Here is a 20422-nt window from a genome sequence, read left to right as displayed (position 1 = left end):
TTTTATTTGAGTTTGTTTACTTCTTAATATTTCATTTATTCTAATCTCCTCTGAGTACATTTGATTTATTTTTGCTGTAAATTACTGGAAGCCATTTCTCGTACCAGAGTTGAAGCTTCAACTGCTTTTTGCTGAACAGCTATAGGATTATTTCCAGAAAGTGTTCCTCTTCACCTTTTCTGGTTGGTTTTCTTTCAATTTCTCTAAATTTATTCTTTTCTGGCATCTAGTGTACTTATTAACCAGTATCTGAATTTTACTCAAGCTGACAATAACACACTGACTGTTTCTTATTTTCTTTCATACTAGGAGTGCTGGAATTAAACTGTTGATCAATGTGCAGCCATCTTGGAATTCCATAACTTTCTATATCTTTATCACTTTATTCCCTCCCAACTTCTAAATATCTAAACTTTTTTCCCCCTGGAGACTTCCCTGTTGATTGGTTATACATCACCATGTGTATCTCATCTCTTTATATCTTGGTTATTAATTTCTGAGCCTCCTCATTTTCTAATCTTGGCATAATTAAGTGTTCCATAAATATTTATATTTATGCCTTTTCTTAGTTTAGACATTTCTCTACTTTATACAGATTACTTAATTTTTTTAAATATCTCCATTACCTCTATAGAATCTGTGGTTATTTTTCTTGGTACATGCTCCATAGTTTTAGCAGTAACTCCTTCTACATTCGGATTCCTAAGTCTTTGTGATAAAAGGGTTTTTGTTTTATCAAAAATAGAAGGTTAACAGCAACCTTTCAAATATCCCTTATTTTCCGTTTAGCACTTTGAAGTTGGCCCACTGTTGTGCTGTGAAATTCCTCTTTTTCTACAATACTTTAGTTTTTGACTACCCTTGTAAATAAGTTCTGTTACTTTTTCCCAGATCTCTTTTTGTCTTATTTCTACCATGTTTTTCAACTCCATTTTTTTGTTTTATTCTACTCACTAGTTACCCATTCTGAAGAAATTTCTATATTCCGTAATAACTATCACATTAACTGTTATGTCACAATAGTGTATAATTTAGTTGTATCTATTGTCTTACTTTACTGTTGTTACTATGTATGTAAACCAGACTGAACTTGCAAGTGGCCAAATTTGATGAGTACTGTACCCCAGTAAATGAAAATAAATAAAAATAATTTCCACTACCCACTCTTTCAATTCCACTCTCTCTTTAATAGATAAGTTTGAAGGTGCCAATATGTCATTTTTATTTCTTTATACAACATCATTACATTAGTTTCTATTGGTGCATGATCTTTAATAGTTACTGGATATGTATGCATCATAGTTTTCAATTAAATACATAGGCCCTTGTGAGATGTCATTTCTATAAAATCTAGCCAGCTGTCATATTTTGGTGAATAATATTTCAGTTTATGTCAAAGTTCATTCTACTGAATTCACATCTTCCATAACAAACATTCTCATATTTCTTCAGAAATGTATACTGTCTCATTATACTTTCCCTTCTTGGTCCTGTGATACATCCTCATTTTTGAAAATTGGGTTCCATTCCAAGCTTATAAATAGTATTCTGTACTGAATGCATATTATTTCTTCCAAATGTTTCTTAAGCTCCATAATAGCAGTTTTTGTGGAGTATAAATACATTCTAGCATAAATCTCTTCCCTTACTAATAGCCCCTTACCACATCAAAACTGCTGTTATTGTATTTTCCCCTTGTTGTTTTCTCAGTACTAGAGCCTCTCTAACAATCATTTTGCTGAATATCTACAATGAAAGCCTTTCTTTGCCAAATTCAGATGCTCATTTATACCCAAATGTGTCTCATGCAACATTGCTATTTGCACTGTACAACTCTTAATATAAATCAGTACTCTTGACTTTTTCTGCTATTTCTATAAGGTCATTTATATTCCATGATAATATAGGCACCGTTGCCATTATGATAAAAGGTGTTACTCTCAGCTATTATATGTGATAGTTTTTAAATGTGTATTTTCAACTTTTAGCTTACGTGCAGATAATAATGCTTGGCAAACTGATGTTTAGTTGTTTCTTATCTCAATTTGAAGCTTTGTCACATTTTCAAAATACTCTGCTTTAATGAAAACACTTTAAAAAATTAAATTTTCAGAACCCCTCATCCCCTTGTGACTTATAACAAGCTTACCAAACTATGTACATTTTCAAAAACAATACCCATGCAGACAAGAGCTATTTCCCCAAATTGGTGGCTGCCCCCACAAGCATTGCCTAATCTAAAATTAAGATTGCCCATGCTAAACTACATATTACAGCCTGTGTTCTCACTTATACTAATTGCTATCTGTTCTTTCCTTATCTTCCCCTTGGTCTATATTAGTTTATCAACAGTTTAGGTTGTAGAATCTGTAATGATCGACACCTAAGCATTGAACTTGCAAAATCTCAAACAGTCATTTTAACGAATTCTTTCCTCTGGAAAGAAGTCGCTTGGCTGTTTTCGGGGATTTGCCATTTTGGCAATATGGAGTGATCTCAGAGTTGGTATATTTAGTTAGGGTGTGTGTGGGGGCACAGCCCCCCACGTTGGGGGTGTGGGGGGAAAAGCCCCCCACTTTATTTGGTTGAAAAGTTAATTTTGTTTGCAGATGGCCTACTGAATTCTTTCCTGAGGAAAGAATTTGTTAAAATGGCCGTTCGCGGTTTTGCAAGTTCGACGCTTAGGTGTCAATCATTACAGATTCGACAACCTAAGCTGTCGATGAACTAATATAGACCCCTTTCCCTTTTCTCAGATGTGAAAACCAACTTACATGCTTTCAGTAAATATCCACTTTTATCCCTAATAAAAAGCGAACTGGCTATTTTTAAATAAATAAAGTGCATTATGAATTGTTATTTTTAATTTATTAAGTACTAAAGCTACTGGGGAGGCAGCTACTTGTATACTTTATTCACTTTCCACCATTTCAAACTTCATTTGTTTTTTTCTCTGAACTGCTTGCCAATGTAACCTTAAATGCTAATTACAATGCATGCTGTGTACTTCACTCACCTGTGAGTGTTCAGACCTCTTGTGATTAATTGCTTGCACCTGCAGATTTCTTGTCTCCTTGAAAAATAGTGATTGAATTTGCAAAGGTATGAAAGAATCTTAAATTTCTCTCAGAATACACTGTTAGCCTTCTAATGACTACCTGACTCCTGCTGTACCATTCTTGACTCCCACTGAAAGCTTTTGCTAATAAAAAAAATAGCGAATAACTGTACAAATTGAATAAAGACTTAGTATTTTTCATCTGTTTCATCATTTTGTCTTATTGCTTAAGCATGTTGCTTAAAAGAAACCCTTCTAAGTATTTATTTTATTTTTATTATTATTTTACATTTGTTAACCGGGGGTGTCTGAGCCGAAAAGGCCCTTTTTCAGCAGAGGCCCAGGGAGAAAAGCTCCACAAAGAAAAATTACAGACACATTTAGTTATTTAGACATGATCAGTATACACGCAAATTACAGGAGACATGTTTTTACAGTGGTATGCGGCACATAAACCGTTACAGTGGAGAGAACAAACAAAAAATATATTAATTTTAAAAATAAAGGTAATTAATAGATTTGTGGTGTACAGCTGAAATTTGGAACATAGGTAGAATACATACATAGTACACAAGTATAGTACATACATTGTAGATTAGCCAGTGTTTGTGAGTAAGATTGAAAACTATTATCAGGTGCTCTAGATTTTGTATGTATGTGTTATCCGCTTTCACTAGCCTGGGGAGCAATCATGGCATTACCAACTTTCCTTGAGATGTTGCCTGATGAGGTCTTTAAAGGAGGCTTTGGATGATGTGTTTTGAATGCTTGTAGGGACAGAGTTCCATTTTTTAGCCACTGAACTACTATATAGTGCATCTCCAAAGCTATTGTAGCTGTTGGTGACTTCTAGTAGTAGTTTGCTTGATGATCTAAGAGGCCTTTTGGCTGAGTGATGTTGTACTAGGTTTTTGAGGGCAGGACACTTATTGGGGAGGTAATAGATAGAATGACAGAGGCAGAGCTGATTGTAGGTTAGGAGGTTGGGCAGATCAAGCCAGTGGAGCTGTCTCAAAGCAGTACAGTGATGAGTTCTATATGAGCAATTTGCAGCAAAGCGGGCAATTCTGTTATAGCAGGCTTCCATTTTGCTTAGTTCAGTTTTGTTGAGATTAGTCAGAATGGGAGATGCATAGAGTAGGGTGGATAGAAGTTGGGAGCGAGCAATGGCTGATCTTGTGTTGTTGGTAAGAAATGGTTTGATACGGTAGAGCGACCCCAGTTTGGCATGTACTTTTTTAATAGTTAAGTTGAGATGACTATCACATTTTAGGTGGGAGTCTATGGTTATTCCCAATAGCTTAGCCTGTGCGACTGGAGCAATTGGAGTGGCATTAGTGGAGTAGATAGTGAACTGACTGTTTTTTTTATTAGAACTGGTTATAATCATAAGCTGAGTTTTCTTTGGATTGAGGATAAGTTGGGCTTTGGTAAGGTAGTTTTCAACTTCAGATAATGCTAGTTGAGTTGTTTGCAGGAGGGTGGGAATGTTTTGTGCAGCACAGATTAAGGTAGTGTCATCTGCATACTGAATTGTAGATGCATGCTGTGTGGAGGTATGGAGGTCATTTGTGAAGACTGTGAATAGTAGTAGTCCTAAGATAGAACCCTGTGGGACTCCTATAGTTATGGGCAGCTGAGGAGAGAGAGAATTTTCCTATCTCACGGCTTGGTACCTGTCAGTTAAGTAGCTTTGGAACCAGGTAAGAGTGGAATTTGATAGATGATATTGGTTTAGTTTGTTTAGCAGGATTTGGTGTGAGACTGTGTCAAATGCTTTGGACATATCCAAAAAAAGAGTTGACACTTGTAGGCCTTCATTTTTTAGACGGTTTACTGTGTATGTGAAACAGAGGAGGGCTGTAGTGGTACTATGGGCAGGTCTGAAACCATGCTGAGTAGGTGACAGGATGTTGCTGTCTAGGAGATAGATTAGCATCTGGGTATGGATGCATTTTTCTAGGATTTTGGCCAGGGGGGAGAGTAAAGCAATGGGTCTGTAGTTATTAAGTTCAGTGGAGGTCCTGCCTTTATGTATGGGTGTAACATAGGAAATTTTCCAGAGTATGGGCACATAGTTTTCAACAATTGATCTGTTTATGAGAGTGGAGACTGGGATAGCAATAGCATCTGCTGTGAGTTTCAAGAAATAGCTGGGGAGTAGGTCGGCTGCTGTTGATGAGGTTTTTAGTTTGGAGAGCATGCTTTTGATTGAAGTGGTGGAAACTGTTTTGAGGGTAAAGCTTGTATTAGTGTTATTTGTGTTGGGGGATAGTGAGGAAGGAACTGTCCTGTGATACTAAGGATAGAATTGAGTTCACAAAGTGGGAGTTGAATTGTGTTTCGATGGGAACTTTAGTGTCAGGGGTGGTTGGTTTGGGGTAGTCTTTTGGGTGGATTTTAGTAGCTGGTTTACATTTTTCCAAACTTTTTGCGGGTTGTGTTGGTATTTAGTTTGTAATGTTGTGTAGTAGGATTTTTTGTCCAGCCTAAGGCATTTTTTTGCACGGTTGCGCAGTTCTTGGTACTTAGTTAGGCTTTGTGTTTCTTTGTTTTTTTTATAGTAAAACCAGGCAGTGTCTCTGGACTTGAGGATTTGTTTGGTTTCTTTACTGAGCCAGGGGTTTGATTTTGCGCAGTGGAGCGTCAGTGTCTAGGAGTTGCAGAAATATTTTGTTGAAATATGCTACAGCCTGGTCAAGTGGGAGGGTTTTTAGGGGGGTCCAGTCACAGTTACAGAGTAAAGTGTTAAGGACCTCAGGAGAGAATTTTTTTGTGTTTCTAGTGGATATATAGTTAGTGGTTTTGCATATGCTTGTTCTACTGCGTATAAAGTATATTATGTTGTGGTCACTTAAGGTGTCTGGGAGACTGCCTGTGTGAGGGTACAATGTGGGGTTGTTAGTTAGGACCCAGTCAAGGATGGATTCCCTTTTAGATTTTTTATGACATCTAGTTGGAATTTGGACTAGCTGCTGGTAGCCATGGAGATTTATTAGATTACTTGGTGGTTCTGATATACAGGTGAACCAATCTAGGTTGAAGTCCCCCAGAGTAAGTGTTTCTTGTGAGTATGTGGAAGAACACCAAGATAAGAAGTCTTCAAGGCTAGCAGGTGTATTACCAGGTGGAATATAGATCACAATTGTGGTGATGACCTTTTTAGGGTGAAGTTGAAGTTGTGAGATAAGTATGTCCCAATTATTGGGGGAGGGGTAGGAGTTTGGTAATTGACGGACAGTTAAGTTTGACTTGTACAGTAAGGCAGTTCCACCCCATTTACGAAGTGGTCTGTCTTGCCTAATGATATTGTAGCTGGTAGGGAGAACTTCTGAGTTAGCTATGTTTTTATTTAGCCAGGTTTCTGTTAAAGCAACTATGTCTGGGGAGTAGTGTGCTATTGTGGCCTGGAGTTCAGGTATTTTATTTTTGATACTTCTAATATTAATATTTAGCATTAAAAGATGGTTGGTTTTGCTACTGTTGTTGATTTGCCCAGGGATGAAGAAAGTGGGGATGTTATGTTCTGACATTTGTGTTGGAGCAGTTTGAGTTGGACAGGATGGATTTGGGCCTGGGTTGGGGTGGATATCCCCACTTATGGTGAGCCTGGAGTTAAAATGGTTATACAGATGTTGGAGTTTGGTGAGGAGTGTGAGAAAGTATTGTGTTTTTTTTGGAGTAGGATATGTGTTTAGTCCTGAATTGGTCCGTTATGTAGTTCTTGAGTAACTGTGGGCAGATATTATAATGTGTGGTGTCTGTATACAAGAGTGCATAATGCAGTGTTGTGCTACTAAGTTTAGGGATATTGCTAGAGTGATAACTTGTGGTGTTGTAAAGAATTATGAGAAGACAGACTAGACTTAGTTGCATGATAGTCATGGTTATAAAGTTTAAGTTGTTTCTAGGTGGGGGATCTGAATAGGAATTATAGGGTTGCACTATATGTGGATGGGGAAGTAGTGTGGGTAATGTAAAAAATGCCTAGTGGGAATGAGAGTGATTGGGAGTATTTTGTGTGGAGCAAGTTGGTGTGGTATAATGTGATATGACTTGAGGAGCTGTGATTGGTGGAGGTGATGTGAGGCTGAGCTGTGGGTGTGGCTGTGATTACTATAAATGTAGAGGTAGTGGGGACGGGAGGGAATAGGGGGCAGGGGAGCGGAGAGAGCCCGAGCAATAGCAAGGGCGAACGGAGCGGGGCAGGGCCAAGACAAAAGAAAAAGTAAGTATTACTTTACAAATATGAACACTTTTAAAACAAATTCCTGAGGTCTAATGGCTTACCGGCAAGCAGAATGTAATTGCTGAGGAGCACTTGTGTCCTGCTGGGAGACTAGAAATTTAAAGATAGCTCCATGCTCAGCAGGATTCTAATATAGACTTTGTATTGGGGAGGGAGATAGCACAAGGGGTGTAAACCAAGTGGAATGCAAAGAAACCAGAGAGGCAATCAGTGGAAACAGTGAAGGCCTCAGAGGGGGTAAGTAATAATTCAAACTACCTGTAAAGTGAAGGAGAGAAGAGACAGCAAAGTTTATTAAGGTTGGGAGTGTGTCTTCACATTGACTTGCTGATTGGTAACCAGTTTGTGCACTGATTAGAGTAGGGAGATACATTAGCAATGAAGGGGAATGTATAGAGATGCAAATAAACAGGTGGGCCTCCAAGTGATACAAACTAAGGCAGAAAGCACTGAGAGGGCCGCTTGATGGTTAATTTAGCCACAGGGATGTGAATTAAATGTATACTGTCTATTGGACAGTTAGGATTACTGTACTAGTGGGGGGGGGACACAAGGCTACAACAGTCAGTTTTATTAGCAAGCTGAGAACTACTAAGAAATACTGCTAATGTAATAGCTTCACTCTCATAAAACATACAAGTAGAATGCCTGGGTGGACTGACCATGCTCTTGAGGCTCAAAATGTATATCCTTGTTTAGTTTGCAGTACTGATTCCTTCTTATACTGTATGGGTGGAGGGGTAGCCGCAGACTGCAGATTTGCTTGAGTGTGCTCCTGCTCTTGAGGCTGAAAATGTATATCTTTGTTTAGTTTGCAGTACTGATTCCTTCTTATACTGTATGGGTGGAGTGGTAGCCGCAGACTGCAGATTTGCTTGAGTGTGCTCCTGCTCTTGAGGCTCAAAATGTATATCCTTGTTTAGTTTGCAGTACTGATTCCTTCTTGTACTGTATGGGTGGAGTGGTAGCCGCAGACTGCAGATTTGCTTGAGTGTGCTCCTGCTCTTGAGGCTCAAAATGTATATACTTGTTTAGTTTGCAGTACTGATTTCTTCTTATACTGTATGGGTGGAGTGGTAGCCGCAGACTGCAGATTTGCTTGAGTGTGCTCGGCAAGCAGAATGTAATTGCTGAGGAGCACTTGTGTCCTGGTGGGGAACTAGAAATTTAAAGTATGTATCTATATAAAGGGAAATGATTATCTTAGTTCTGCATATGCTGTGATTATTACTCTTTTACATCCCTACCACAGCATATCTAGTATTTCTTACTATTTTAGTGCAAAGCCTGAATTGCTTACATTTAGTAAAAAGTAATTTCTTACTTTACTAGCTTTAACATATGCAGCAGCCACTGATAAGACACCCCTCCTCACATTTAAAATACTCTTGACTGCACACTATACAATATTGCTTTACATATAATATGCAATTTAGATTATGAAGTTTTTGTTCAAGTATTACAACAAAATATGTTTTACTTACAGTTATTTCTTCAGTCCATTAACTGTCCTCTTAAATATTAATGACGTAAAGCGGGTGTATGCTTTACAGCCTACCCACCAGTTTAACAGTAAACATAATTACAGTTTTTCAGTCAGTTTATATAAAGCAACACTTCACATATCTATTTCTACTTTTAATAGGATTCATGTTTTCTAGTCTCCTGTTTATTCATCAATTTCACATTGTTGTGTTTCTGGTTTTCTTTTTTTCCTCACCATCTCCAGTCACCATCTGGTTGAAGTCCAAGGTGCTCCTGGTTCTTCCAGTCAGCTTCTGTGTGTTTTTGTGTCACTCATGCATTTTTCTGTGGAACACTGGAATTTCACGGGCAAAGTCTCTGTTTGAGCTTTGTTGCTGTCCGAAGAATGAGAAGCAAATCCCCTTCTACTTGCTGGCTAATTTTTTGGCTAAACTTGTATTTTATTTTCTTCCTTAGAATGTCCTGTGTTCAAAAATGTTCCTGGTACTCCAGGAAAAATACTGTCAAGGAAAGTGGATACAGCAGCATGAATCTGGCACTTGGCTGTCAACATTCCCTAATTGCTGGGCTAAGCTTGCTTCTTTTCCGTGTGGTATACAGTGAATAATCATTCTCTATAAGCATTCTGCTGTTCTCAGTTTGTAGTACTTTTCAGTTCTGATACAGTGTTGTCAGGAGCAACTCTTTCTGTTGGTATTTGTGCATCTTTGCTAATATAGTTCTTGGTTGCTTTTTCATGGCAAGATTTGGAGGATACACACAATGTACCAATTGAATTAGCAAATCCTGATATGGAACACCAGTGTAGTTGCTTATTTATACTTTTATAAAAGTGATACAGTATGTTCTGTTTTTGGAACTCTTAATCTTACTTCACTTTATGTGTTACCTATCCAGAATTCCTCTTCTTGTTTGTGCTCTCAGCTTTTTTATTTTTGGTGCTCTATGTCTTTTGATGCTTGAGAAGCTCTTAACAATTACCTTACAGTCATACAGTGGCCCAAAAGTTAAAACTTATCATTAAACTATCAATCATGCAGTTGGTGCTGTGTGAGACTTCTAACAGATTGAAGAAGATAGCCCAAGTAGAGAGTTTCTATGTCCAAATAGTATGATCATCCACACTTTCCCCTATTTCAGAGATCTAGGGATCTGGTTGGATCAAACACCTTTGCTCAACACCTCAGTATAGGTAATAACAATTTAAAATTTTACCTGATGCTAAGCTCCAGGCAAAGTACATTTCATATAATTCAGGTGTTCCTGAACAAAATCTGTAGCTTTAATCTGCTCCTCCTAGCATATCAGCACAATTGCATCTCCCTAAATAGTATTTCTTAGATCTTTGTTAAAGAGGGGGGTGACCTTGTCATATCACTTCTGACCTTGCACCTCTGTTAGAGAGCATGTTTAACCTTAGGTCTTGCCAGATTGGTATCTGCATATTCCTTCCTCCCCAGACTTGTATTGAAAGATCTGTTCCTTCTATTATTTATCTATTTTATATGAGATTGCTTTCCTGCTGCTATCAAAGGTGCAGCAAATATAGTCTCTTTAATTGAACAGAGTCCCTTTAATTGACTCATTACAGTAGTGCTTTGTGAGTTTTTTTGTTAACCTGATTACTCCTTACCTGACCAATGATGTAATTATGTGCTGTGTGCACATTTCAGTTACAGCAGGATATAGAGTGGGGGTGTTACATTAAGATTTCCAAGTTTGGCTGAAATTGTCTTAAAACTTGCTTTTAAGAGTGCCCAAAATAAATTAACATTTTCAACAGGTGTGTTTGCATGCATAAAGATGCATGTAAACACATTATTGTTGAAAGACAAAAGTGTACTAAACACCCTGATTTTGCTTCAAGCTGCTGTTATGAAACTTATTTTTACTAAATGAACAAGATCTGTATATAAATTATACAAATGTTACGGTCTAATTAGATAGTACTCACAAGTTGTTCTTAAGATACAGATAAAAGTTGACTTATTAGATATTCAGCTTTTGGTTTTACTTGTTGCCTAACACATTTGCTCAGTAATACAAAGTCAGCTTTAATTTCATGTATTTCATTGCTTAACAACATTACTCAGAAACAATCATACGGAGTGACTGCCTTTCCCTTCAAGACACACAAGTTAAGTTTATCATAATTACATATCCTGCCCATTTTGCCTAAGATCTGCCTTACTGCAGTTACCAGTTTAGTAAACCAAATCCATGTCTCTGGTAGCACTGCTTTACCTATGCTTGTATATGACAAAACAGCCACAGGACCACCAGTTCCCCCAAGAGCAAAGCATCACTGCTAACTCTTAACCTTCAGCTGTTCCAGTGCTTGAACCCTTATTAAATTGTGGTAATGTGTATTGCATTCAGTAGTTTCTCCCTTTACATCACACAGCCAGGTTGCTGTATGACATTTTAATGTATGTTTTACATTTTCACTATGAGTGTTCTCTGCTCTTTGTCAGTCACTAATCTCATTCTTAATACCTGTAATTTCTTGGAAAAATATGTGTCCCAGTAGCACTGCTAAAATGCTTACTTCATGAATACAACAGAAGAGTATAAAAATAAAAAAAATGAATAGTTTATTGATGGTGTAGGCTGTCCGGAACTTTGTATGTAGGTTAATGGTCTAAAAAGAGGCACTGAATATAATTTATAAAGATGTGACGTACTTCAGTCCAGCATTGATGAACTGTGTGTTAATAAATGACACTGACTGCATGCTCAGGGATGGGACATGGATACTTTCACATTCTGTGCTGGAGATAAACACTTTTCATTTCAAGAATCTAGCCTTTCAAAAACAGAAGTTCTGTCAGTGAGTACATTGCTGGTTAAGATTTGCTTTTGAATGTGTGTTTCATTTATTGTGGCCCTGCCTCAAAATTGTTAGTGCACTGAAATCACATTCTGAGTTTTACTTCATTTCTACTCATCATTCATACAGCTATAAAGCTGCTTCTAAACGTAGCAGATGGGGCTGATTGTGATTGTGTAAGTTGTTTAATTAGTATCAATGCACCTGTAGCGTTACCTAACTTTTATTCCTTGTCTTCTTTGCTTTCAGGCCGAAGCACACAAAAACCCTGAATTTATCACCTGCCTACAACGTGCCCACCAATTCTTAAGAATCACACAGGTAGACTTGACATTTTGCAGCCTTTTAAAAGTTTTCTTCCAGCTGCTATACTTATAGTGACAGCTTATTGCCTTTTACTGACTGTGGAAGACAGAGTGCTAATCCTGAATCAGCCAGTGGCTGGCTGTAGACTTGTGAGAAAATGGTTTCATTCATAGGTTGGTCAATGCTGACAGTGCAAGGTAATTGGCATTGTTGGGAATGTTTTGTGTGTGTGTGTGTGTGTGTGTGTGTGTGTGTGTGTGTGTGTGTGTGTGTGTGTGTGTGTGTGTGTGTGTGTGTTGTCGTAATTGTGGGACAGTAGGCTAATTCGATTCAGGAATAGAGCATGTCTGTAATAGAAACTTGATTTTGCAGGTTTAGGATAGGGTATCATAGGAAATTGTGGGACAATAGTAATAGTAACAGTAATAATCTTTACCAGTAATAACAACAGTAATGATCGTTACCATATACTTCAAACAAGGTATGGTAGAGAGATCAGACAAATACATAACCAGTCAAAGTGCAGCAGTATCACTAAATAAATACCTAAAACTTTGTTGTATAGAAATGCATCTGTTGGCTTCCTGGTGTACATATGTAAAGTTGTAATGCATTCTTTATAAATACAAGTGTCTGCCTATTTGAATTATAATGGTCTGATGAAGACCTAGTTGAAAGCGCTTGCCGAGTTTGTTACAATAAATGGTTATAATATTGTCCGTTGAACGCTTGGATTATTTTGATGTGCCTTACAAGTTATTGCTCTACGGAAATGATTACTGACCTCTGGATTCAAATTAACACCAGTATCGGTGAATTTGCAAAGAAAACTTCTCTGCACGTACTTTATGGTTATTGAAGTTTAAGTGTATACCTCTCGCCTATTGTGCCACCATTCTTCTTTTGAATTGCTTATTCTGTTTATTTTGAGGGCACAAGAGTATTTGTGAGCGCTACTTTGCCTTATTTCTAACTATAACACAGACAGATTGTATTTGATATTTGACCCTGCTGATGAAGGAGTGGGAAAGACAAGACTGTACCTTCTGACCTATATCTAGGGGAAAGATGAAACTTATTTTTCCTGGGGTGCAGATGATAATATGATATCTATGGTAGACACTGAGGACTATCATAGGATGGATATCACTGGGTAGGCTTAGGTTGAAGTGATGGCAACTCATAGGCAGGGAATGCCCTGTGCTTAATCTATGCTCTCTCCTTTTTAGATGCACACTTGGCATGCAGAAGGGAATACTGACTGGGGTGTACAGAACCCCTCAACACGCCAACACATTGATGACCCCCATCTTTCTCATTCCTGTTTGCAGTGTGGTGGTAATCTGTACCATTGCCGAGCATATGGACTACCCCCATAAAGAGAAACATCTTGCCAAAGGGTTGTGCTTGTGTGCTCCTGTCAACACATAAGGAATTGAGGTGTATGAAGTAATTGACCCATCTGGAGATCTTACTTTAATGGCATTTAATGGAAAAAAATATATGAAAGCCTCAGCAGTTCATCTACCAGGACAAATTAGCATTGTTACACGGTGGAGATGAGGCATTGGTAAACATTTTGAAATCACTGGATTGCTAAGAAAATGTTATTTTTATGGAATTAGAATACAGGGGGATAATTTTATTTTAACATGAGGCATCCAGACTGTTGGAAGGGGTGAAATAGTTGATATTAATGGGGAATTGTATCTAGTCTAGAGGATGTGGTTAAGGTTGTCAGTAGAATCATCTGCAAGTTTCAAGATAGAATGTGTGATCATTAGATGATGAGAGAAGGGTAATGCTGTTACAGAATGGGGATTAGGCATTGGGAAGTAAGAGGCTGATAACTAAGCTGGCTGAGTTATATGAAGACAAGATAGGACATTTTCCTGCACAATATTGTAATTAGTAAAGAGGTTTGACTTTATCCTAATTTGTGTTATGTGATGTATTTCCCTTGTCATTTCCATATATTGCATTTTACACTACAACTTTGGAAATATGTGACCAAAGGGCATTTATGAATGTCAAAAGACCTTGATCTTTAGTGCATTTGAACTCCCTCTTAACTATCCAGATTTTGGAAGGACCCCTCTACTTTGTTTTCCAGCCTTCCTAAAACTGGAAATTATTTTAAGAAGTTCTAAGTTAATAGTACTTACTTTTAAATAGTATCCCTAATTTGGTGCCTTTTCTGTTAATTATTTTTTGCTTTGTCTTAACTGTGGAGGCAAAAATTGAGCAGTAAACCAGAATTATTTATTTGAAAGTAACATCAACGTGCCCACCAGACATGAGGAGGACTCCTAAGTGTCTTCTCTTTGGTAGAAAAAGAAAAAATACTTCTGTCTTTACAATACCTGAAGGCATCAGTAGCACAAAAAACTGAATGTAATACAAAGCAGTTTTAGGATTTCCAAACAGTATCTGAGCAAGGAGATGGTGCTGAGTTTATTTTTCATAGCTGTTTGTCTGATTATATTTGCGACTTTTACCATTATCTAGAGATATTTGCTGGTATTTTCTTTTTGCCTGTGTACAATTTCGTTACAGGACACATATTACTGTTCTATATTTTATGACTGGAGAGCTATCAGAAATTGCAGATCTTGTGTTAAAATTATTTTTTTGTTTGTGTTAGGTCCCAGATAATCCTCCAGACTACAAGAAATACTATCGACAGATGAATAAGGTGAGTAATGGTGTGTATAGACCAAATACAGGAAAAATAAAAATAAAAATGTCTGTTGATTCTTCAGTCTACTCTCTTATTCAAGAACTTGAATAATAAATTATAGTGGGATTAAGAAGCTATTTTCTTTGTTTTGGCCATGTTAATGCACTGTATTCTGCAGATTGTATGCTCAGTCCAGTATTTCTTTATTTCCAGTCTGTGTTTGTATAGCTGACCCAAATTAGTCATAGAAAGCTTTGCTTAAAAAAGATTAGTCTCCAGTAGCTCAGTTCTGATGTTCATCGTGTTTCACCGTTGCAGTCATTACACTTGGTTATCCTGCTGGCAGGCGATCCGCAGTCGGCCCGAGTTACAAAGTCTTGGTGTGGCGTCGGTTGCTGTCGCCTCTTCCCTGATGTCAGTGTGCCAGGGGTATAAAAGTTGCAACAGACGCCATTTTCTTCAGTCTTTCTTGCCGCATGGTGCCCGAAGCAAAAGCAGTTTGCAAGTGCCGGTCGGCCAACTCCTGAGATTTTCAAAATTGAATTTCAGAACCGAAGTCTTCAATAAAGCTAAGTACCCCATTGGGGAAACTTTTTCTTGCTCCAGACCGATGTCAGTAAAAGTTAATAATTGTATTTCTTGTGGGAAGCAAATACCTCATAAGGACTTTCACTCTTACTGTATTCCTTGCCTAGGCCCTGACCACGACGTTATTAGTTGTCGGCTTTGTGCTAGATTCAATAAACGAACTATTAAACGTCAGTTTTATTTTGCTCTACATTACTTTGGCAGAAGGTTTAATTACATCATGCTGTCGGAACAATCGATGACCGCAATTTATAAAAAAACGCAAAGACAAAGAAAAGGACAGGCATCCAAGGTCCAAAACCGACGACGAAGCCTCTTCTAGGCCATTCGCTGGTTCGCCGGTTCTCAGTGAGATGCTTTCGCAGCCGTGACACCCGCTACCTCAGAGCCACAGGCCGTAACCGACAGCCACGTGGAGACACCGAGGCCTGTGGAAACACAAGGTATTAGGCCTACGGAGACTATATCCTCAGATGGGTCCGGAGCTGCTGAGCAGGCATCGGCTTCTGAGGGTGTTTTCAGACCTTCACAGCTTCCAATTAAGCCCACTACAGCAGAAAGGCAAAGTCAAAAACACCATTAAAGACAAGGAAACAAGTACAGCATTCTCTAGATCAGTCATCCATGCCAAGGAAACAGATGCTTAAAATGGCTGAAGACCTAATTACCTTAGTCAGGGGTTCCCACCCCCCCCCCGACAAAAGGCCTAGGCAGGATACTGATTATGACTCCTCTGACCAGGTCTCCATTTCCTCTGATTCCTCTTCTGATCAGGGATATTCTCTCCCTCCCTATGAGGACTCTGATGCAGAAGAGTCCATATCTTCAGCCTCTCCACCTGAGGATTATTCTTTTGGGGAAACCCTGCACACCATGAGGGAGCATTTCCATTGGGAGAGCCAGGATTATTCTGAATCCAAGAAAAGGCTCAGAGACTTCCTTTTATTGCCTCAGCACAGGCCCCTGGCTATCCCCCCTGTACTTGATATTGTTGATGATGTTTTTTTTTAATCCAGTGTATCTCCTGATTTTTTACCCCCTGCACCTGTCAAGCCAGATAGGTACTACAGAGTCCCTGACTCTCATAAATTTCTTTACAAAAACCCCGCTGCAGACCCAGAAACAATTTCCCAGGGTCCTAAAGGGGTTAAGGCTTCTACTGCGAAAAATCCTGTCCCCTCGGATAGGGATTCAAGAGCTCTGGACAGATGGGGGAAGAAAGTTTACACTTCTGCTACTTTAGCTGTAAGAGCTTTAAACTGTCAGTTTCACATGCTTAAATACCAACAGTACCTCATGTCTTTGTTAAAGCAGAAAATGGTTTCAAATACAGAAGGTTCTGACAGTAAAGAAATGCAGGATTTATTGCATGCAATTGAACAAGTGGGAAAGCATAATCTGCAATGTGGTTTTGATTCATTAGAGGCTTCTTGTAGAGTCGCAGTTACAGGCATGCTTGGTTGAAAGAACAAAATTTACCTGACCATGTTAAAGTAAAATTATTGGATGCTACATTACAGCATGATACTTTGTTTGGTGTTAAGGCAGAAGAGGTGTTAAAGAAAATGGAGGATAAAGCAAAGTCAATGCAGACAGTGAAAGATTTCTTACAGGCTCAACTACCTAGATTTAGCAGAAACTGGCCTTCAAAAATTTGGTCCTTTCCAGTGTCAGACAGGCCACAAAGAGGTAAATACAGACGCCCAAGAGGCAGATCACAGCCCCAAGGCTCCTACAGACCTAAACAATGGGGTGCTTCCGCCCCCAAAGGAGGGAAAGACAAATCACAACCTTATAGGAAACAGTCCCAATGACTTCCCTCTGCAAATGCCAAGCACTTACCTCTTGACAGCACCCCTAGGGGGGAAGCTAGCATTTTTCTCAAAAAATTGGCACATGATCACCCAGGACCAATGGGTGCTGAATATTGTTTCTCGGTTACAGGTTCCACTTCCACACGCTTCCAAAACCAAAAGGTATGCCAAACCTGCCACAAAACCAATGGGCAGAGGCACAAAAACAGATTGCTGCTCTTATGGGCATGGGAGCTATTCAAAAAGTTCCACAGCAAGAAAAGGGACAAGGATTTTACTCAAGACTTTTCTTAGTACCCAGAAAGGACAACTGGAGACCAATACTGGACCTGCCAATTCTAAATACTTTCCTGGATGTTCCAAAATTCAGAATGTTAACACTACAGCAACTTCTGCCCATGCTGGGCAAGAAGGCTTGGCTAGTTACTTTGGACCTCAAGGAGGCATACCTGCATGTCCCAATCAGACAGTCTTGCAGAAGATACCTCAGATTCATAGCAGGCTCAATGCATTACCAATTCTCTGCACTGCCCTTTGGCTTATCTACTGCGCCCAGGCTCTTCACAAAATGCCTGGCACCAGTAATTGCATTTTGCAGACAAAAAGGAATTCAAATATATCCCCACTTGGATGACTGCTTATTCAAGCAGAGAGCAAGGGCATTCTTCTAAAGCATCTGGCATTTATAAAAAGATTGCTGATTTGCCTAGGGTATACAGTAAACGAAAATAAATCAAAACTAGTGCCCTCTCAAGAGATAATATTCCTGGGTGCAAGCTTAAATACAACTGCCCAGATGGCTTATCTCACCCCAGACAAACAAAGGCAACTGACTCATTACTTTTCAATGATGGCAACAAAAACCCAGCTCCCTGCAAGAAAAATTCTGCAGGCCCTGGGCTTCATGGCATCCTGCATTCTACTAATTCCATATGCAAAACTGCATACGAGGAAACTACAATGGTACCTAAAAAGTGTTTGGACTCAGCATTATCACAGTCTGGAGACAATCATAACCTTAATTCCCTGCCTACAACAGGAGTTTCGATGATGGGCCCAGGCCTGTCACCACAACAAGGGACAGCCTTTACTCTACCCACAGCCAGGCAGACAATAACAACAGATGCATCAGATTATGCCTGGGGGGCACATATGGCTGGAAAATGTATTCAGGGCACATAGACCAAGGAACAAATGCATCTCCACTTCAATCAAAATGAGATGCTAGCTGTACAGAATGCCCTGACAGCTTTCAAGGACCTAATACATCCAAGACAACTATTAATAAAGGCGGACAATACCACAGTTATGTGGTACATAAACAAGCAAGGGGGCACTCATTCTTACCTCCTATGCAGACAAGCCATGACTTTGTGGAACACAGCACTGACCTATCAAGTACATCTGCAGGCACAATTCCTGCCAGGAACAAAAAATACACTGGCAGACGAACTAAGCAGAAATCTCATGGATCCTCACGAATGGAAGCTCAATCCACAAATATTCCGCATGATAACAAGGAAATGGGGACGCCCAGACATAGATCTCTTTGCCTCCCCTCACAATTACCAAATATGGAAATTTTGCACAAGGACTTATCACCCTCAAGCATGGAAAGTGGATGCTCTTTCATTCAGCTGGAAAAGCATGACAGTCTATGCCTTCCCTACGATGCCTCTTCTCACCAAAGTGTTACTAAAAGTCAGACAAGAAAGGCCAAGAATGATCCTGATTGCACCAGACTGGCCATGCCAGTACCCAATCCTAAAGACTTTGTCTCAGGGCCCACCTTGGATTCTACCTCTAATGCCTCATCTTCTGACACAACAAGACAATCAGATTCTGCACAGTCAACTCAGAACCTTAAACCTGGCAGCATGGCAGATAATGTAGCCACTCAGACTGCACCTCTCTCTAAAGCTGTTATGCATGTCATTTTAGAAGCCAGGAGGCCCAGCACTAGGAAATCTTATGCAGAAAAATGGAAGAGATTCTGTGCTTGGAACCAGGCACAAGGGCTTGAACCACTGGTCCCTAATATACCTCAGATTTTACAATACCTAACTGAGATGTTGGACAAAGGCTTATCTTTCTCATGTATTAAAATCCATGCCTCTGCCATTTCAGCTCATTACAATATGGAACCTCCTATTTTTTCACATCCTCTACTACAACAGTACCTCAGAGGGGCAAAAAATATAAGACCCCCAAGGAGAGCACCAGTACCTACTTGGGACCTCAATTTTGTTTTAGAAAAACTCGCACTGCCTCCTTTTGAACCAGCCAGTACAGCTGATCTAAAATTCTTGTCATGGAAAACTGCTCTGCTCCTAGCAATAACTTCTGCAAGAAGAGTCTCAGAGTTACAGGCATTAATGGCTGTGGAACCTTTCCTCATTTTTCATCAGGACAGGGTGTCTCTTAGGACAAACCTAACATTCATGTCAAAGGTGGTCTCCAATGTGGCCTTAAACCAAGCCATTCATTTGCCTACTTTTTACCCAAATCCCCAGAATAAAGGGGAGAGACTTCTGTATGCTTTGGATATACACAGACAGCTACGATTCTATTTGGACAAAAGAAAAGCTTTCAGAAATTAGGACACTGCATCCGCTTCTGTTATGCACAACATGGCAAATCAGTGCCTAAGGGCATTAGGCCTCATTCTACCAGAGCAACAGCCACTTCAGCAGCTTTCCTCAGAGGAGTACCAACCAAAGACATTTTAGAAGCTGCAACCTGGAGCTCAGTGCACACTTTCACCAAGCACTACCACTTACTTCTCTACTTTAAATCCAGAGTGGGCTTTGCCACTGCAGTTCTGCAGGGCTTGTTAGCCTCTCCAAATCCAGTTTAGACCCAGCCACCCAACCTCAGCTTTGGGATTCTACCCAAGTGTAATGACTGCAACAGTGAAACACGATGAACATGGTACAGTTGTATACCTACCATAAATGTAGATGTTCGAGTGTATTCACTATTGCAGTCCAGGTTACCCACCCACCATCCCCCTTTTCCATTGCTGGGACTTTTCTGTACTACTCATCTCTATGCTACCTATGTGTTGTATTTGCTTATAGATGAAAGAAATGTTTATAGTTATATATGCATGCTTGTTGGCATAATTTTATCTTTCCAGCCTTCCTGTCTGGGGGCACCTGACATCTGGGGCAAGAAAAACTGAAGAAAATGGCGTTGGTTGCAACTTTTATACCCCTGGCGCACTGACTTCAGGGAAGAGGCGACAGCAACCGACGCTGGACCAAGACTTTGGAACTCGGGCCGACTGCGGGTCGCCTGCCAGCAGGATAACCCAAATGTAATGTAACAGTGAATACACTCGAACATCTACATTTATCTTAGGTACACAACTGTACTTTCTCTACCCATAGTAAGCTCTCCACAAGAGTAA

At 39.4% G+C, this 20422-nt stretch overlaps 1 protein-coding gene across 3 annotated transcripts in view; it reads left to right on the top strand.

Annotated features, from left to right (window-relative positions):
- Nucleotides 1-20422, top strand: part of LSS (lanosterol synthase) — a 787682-nt gene that overhangs the window by 415302 nt on the left and 351958 nt on the right. For all 3 annotated transcript variants that reach the window (XM_044060550.1, XM_044060549.1, XM_044060551.1), the window contains 2 exons: nt 11872-11943; nt 14573-14623. In XM_044060550.1, the coding sequence (XP_043916485.1) occupies nt 11872-11943; nt 14573-14623 (123 nt within the window). The remainder of the gene's footprint in view (nt 1-11871; nt 11944-14572; nt 14624-20422) is intronic.

This window comes from Protopterus annectens, chromosome 2.part0 (assembly GCF_019279795.1).
Source record: "Protopterus annectens isolate FY-2018-M chromosome 2.part0, PAN1.0, whole genome shotgun sequence".
Taxonomy (NCBI): domain Eukaryota; kingdom Metazoa; phylum Chordata; order Ceratodontiformes; family Protopteridae; genus Protopterus; species Protopterus annectens.
Note: the sequence above shows the minus strand (reverse complement) of the source record. Positions and strands in the feature narration are given on the sequence as shown.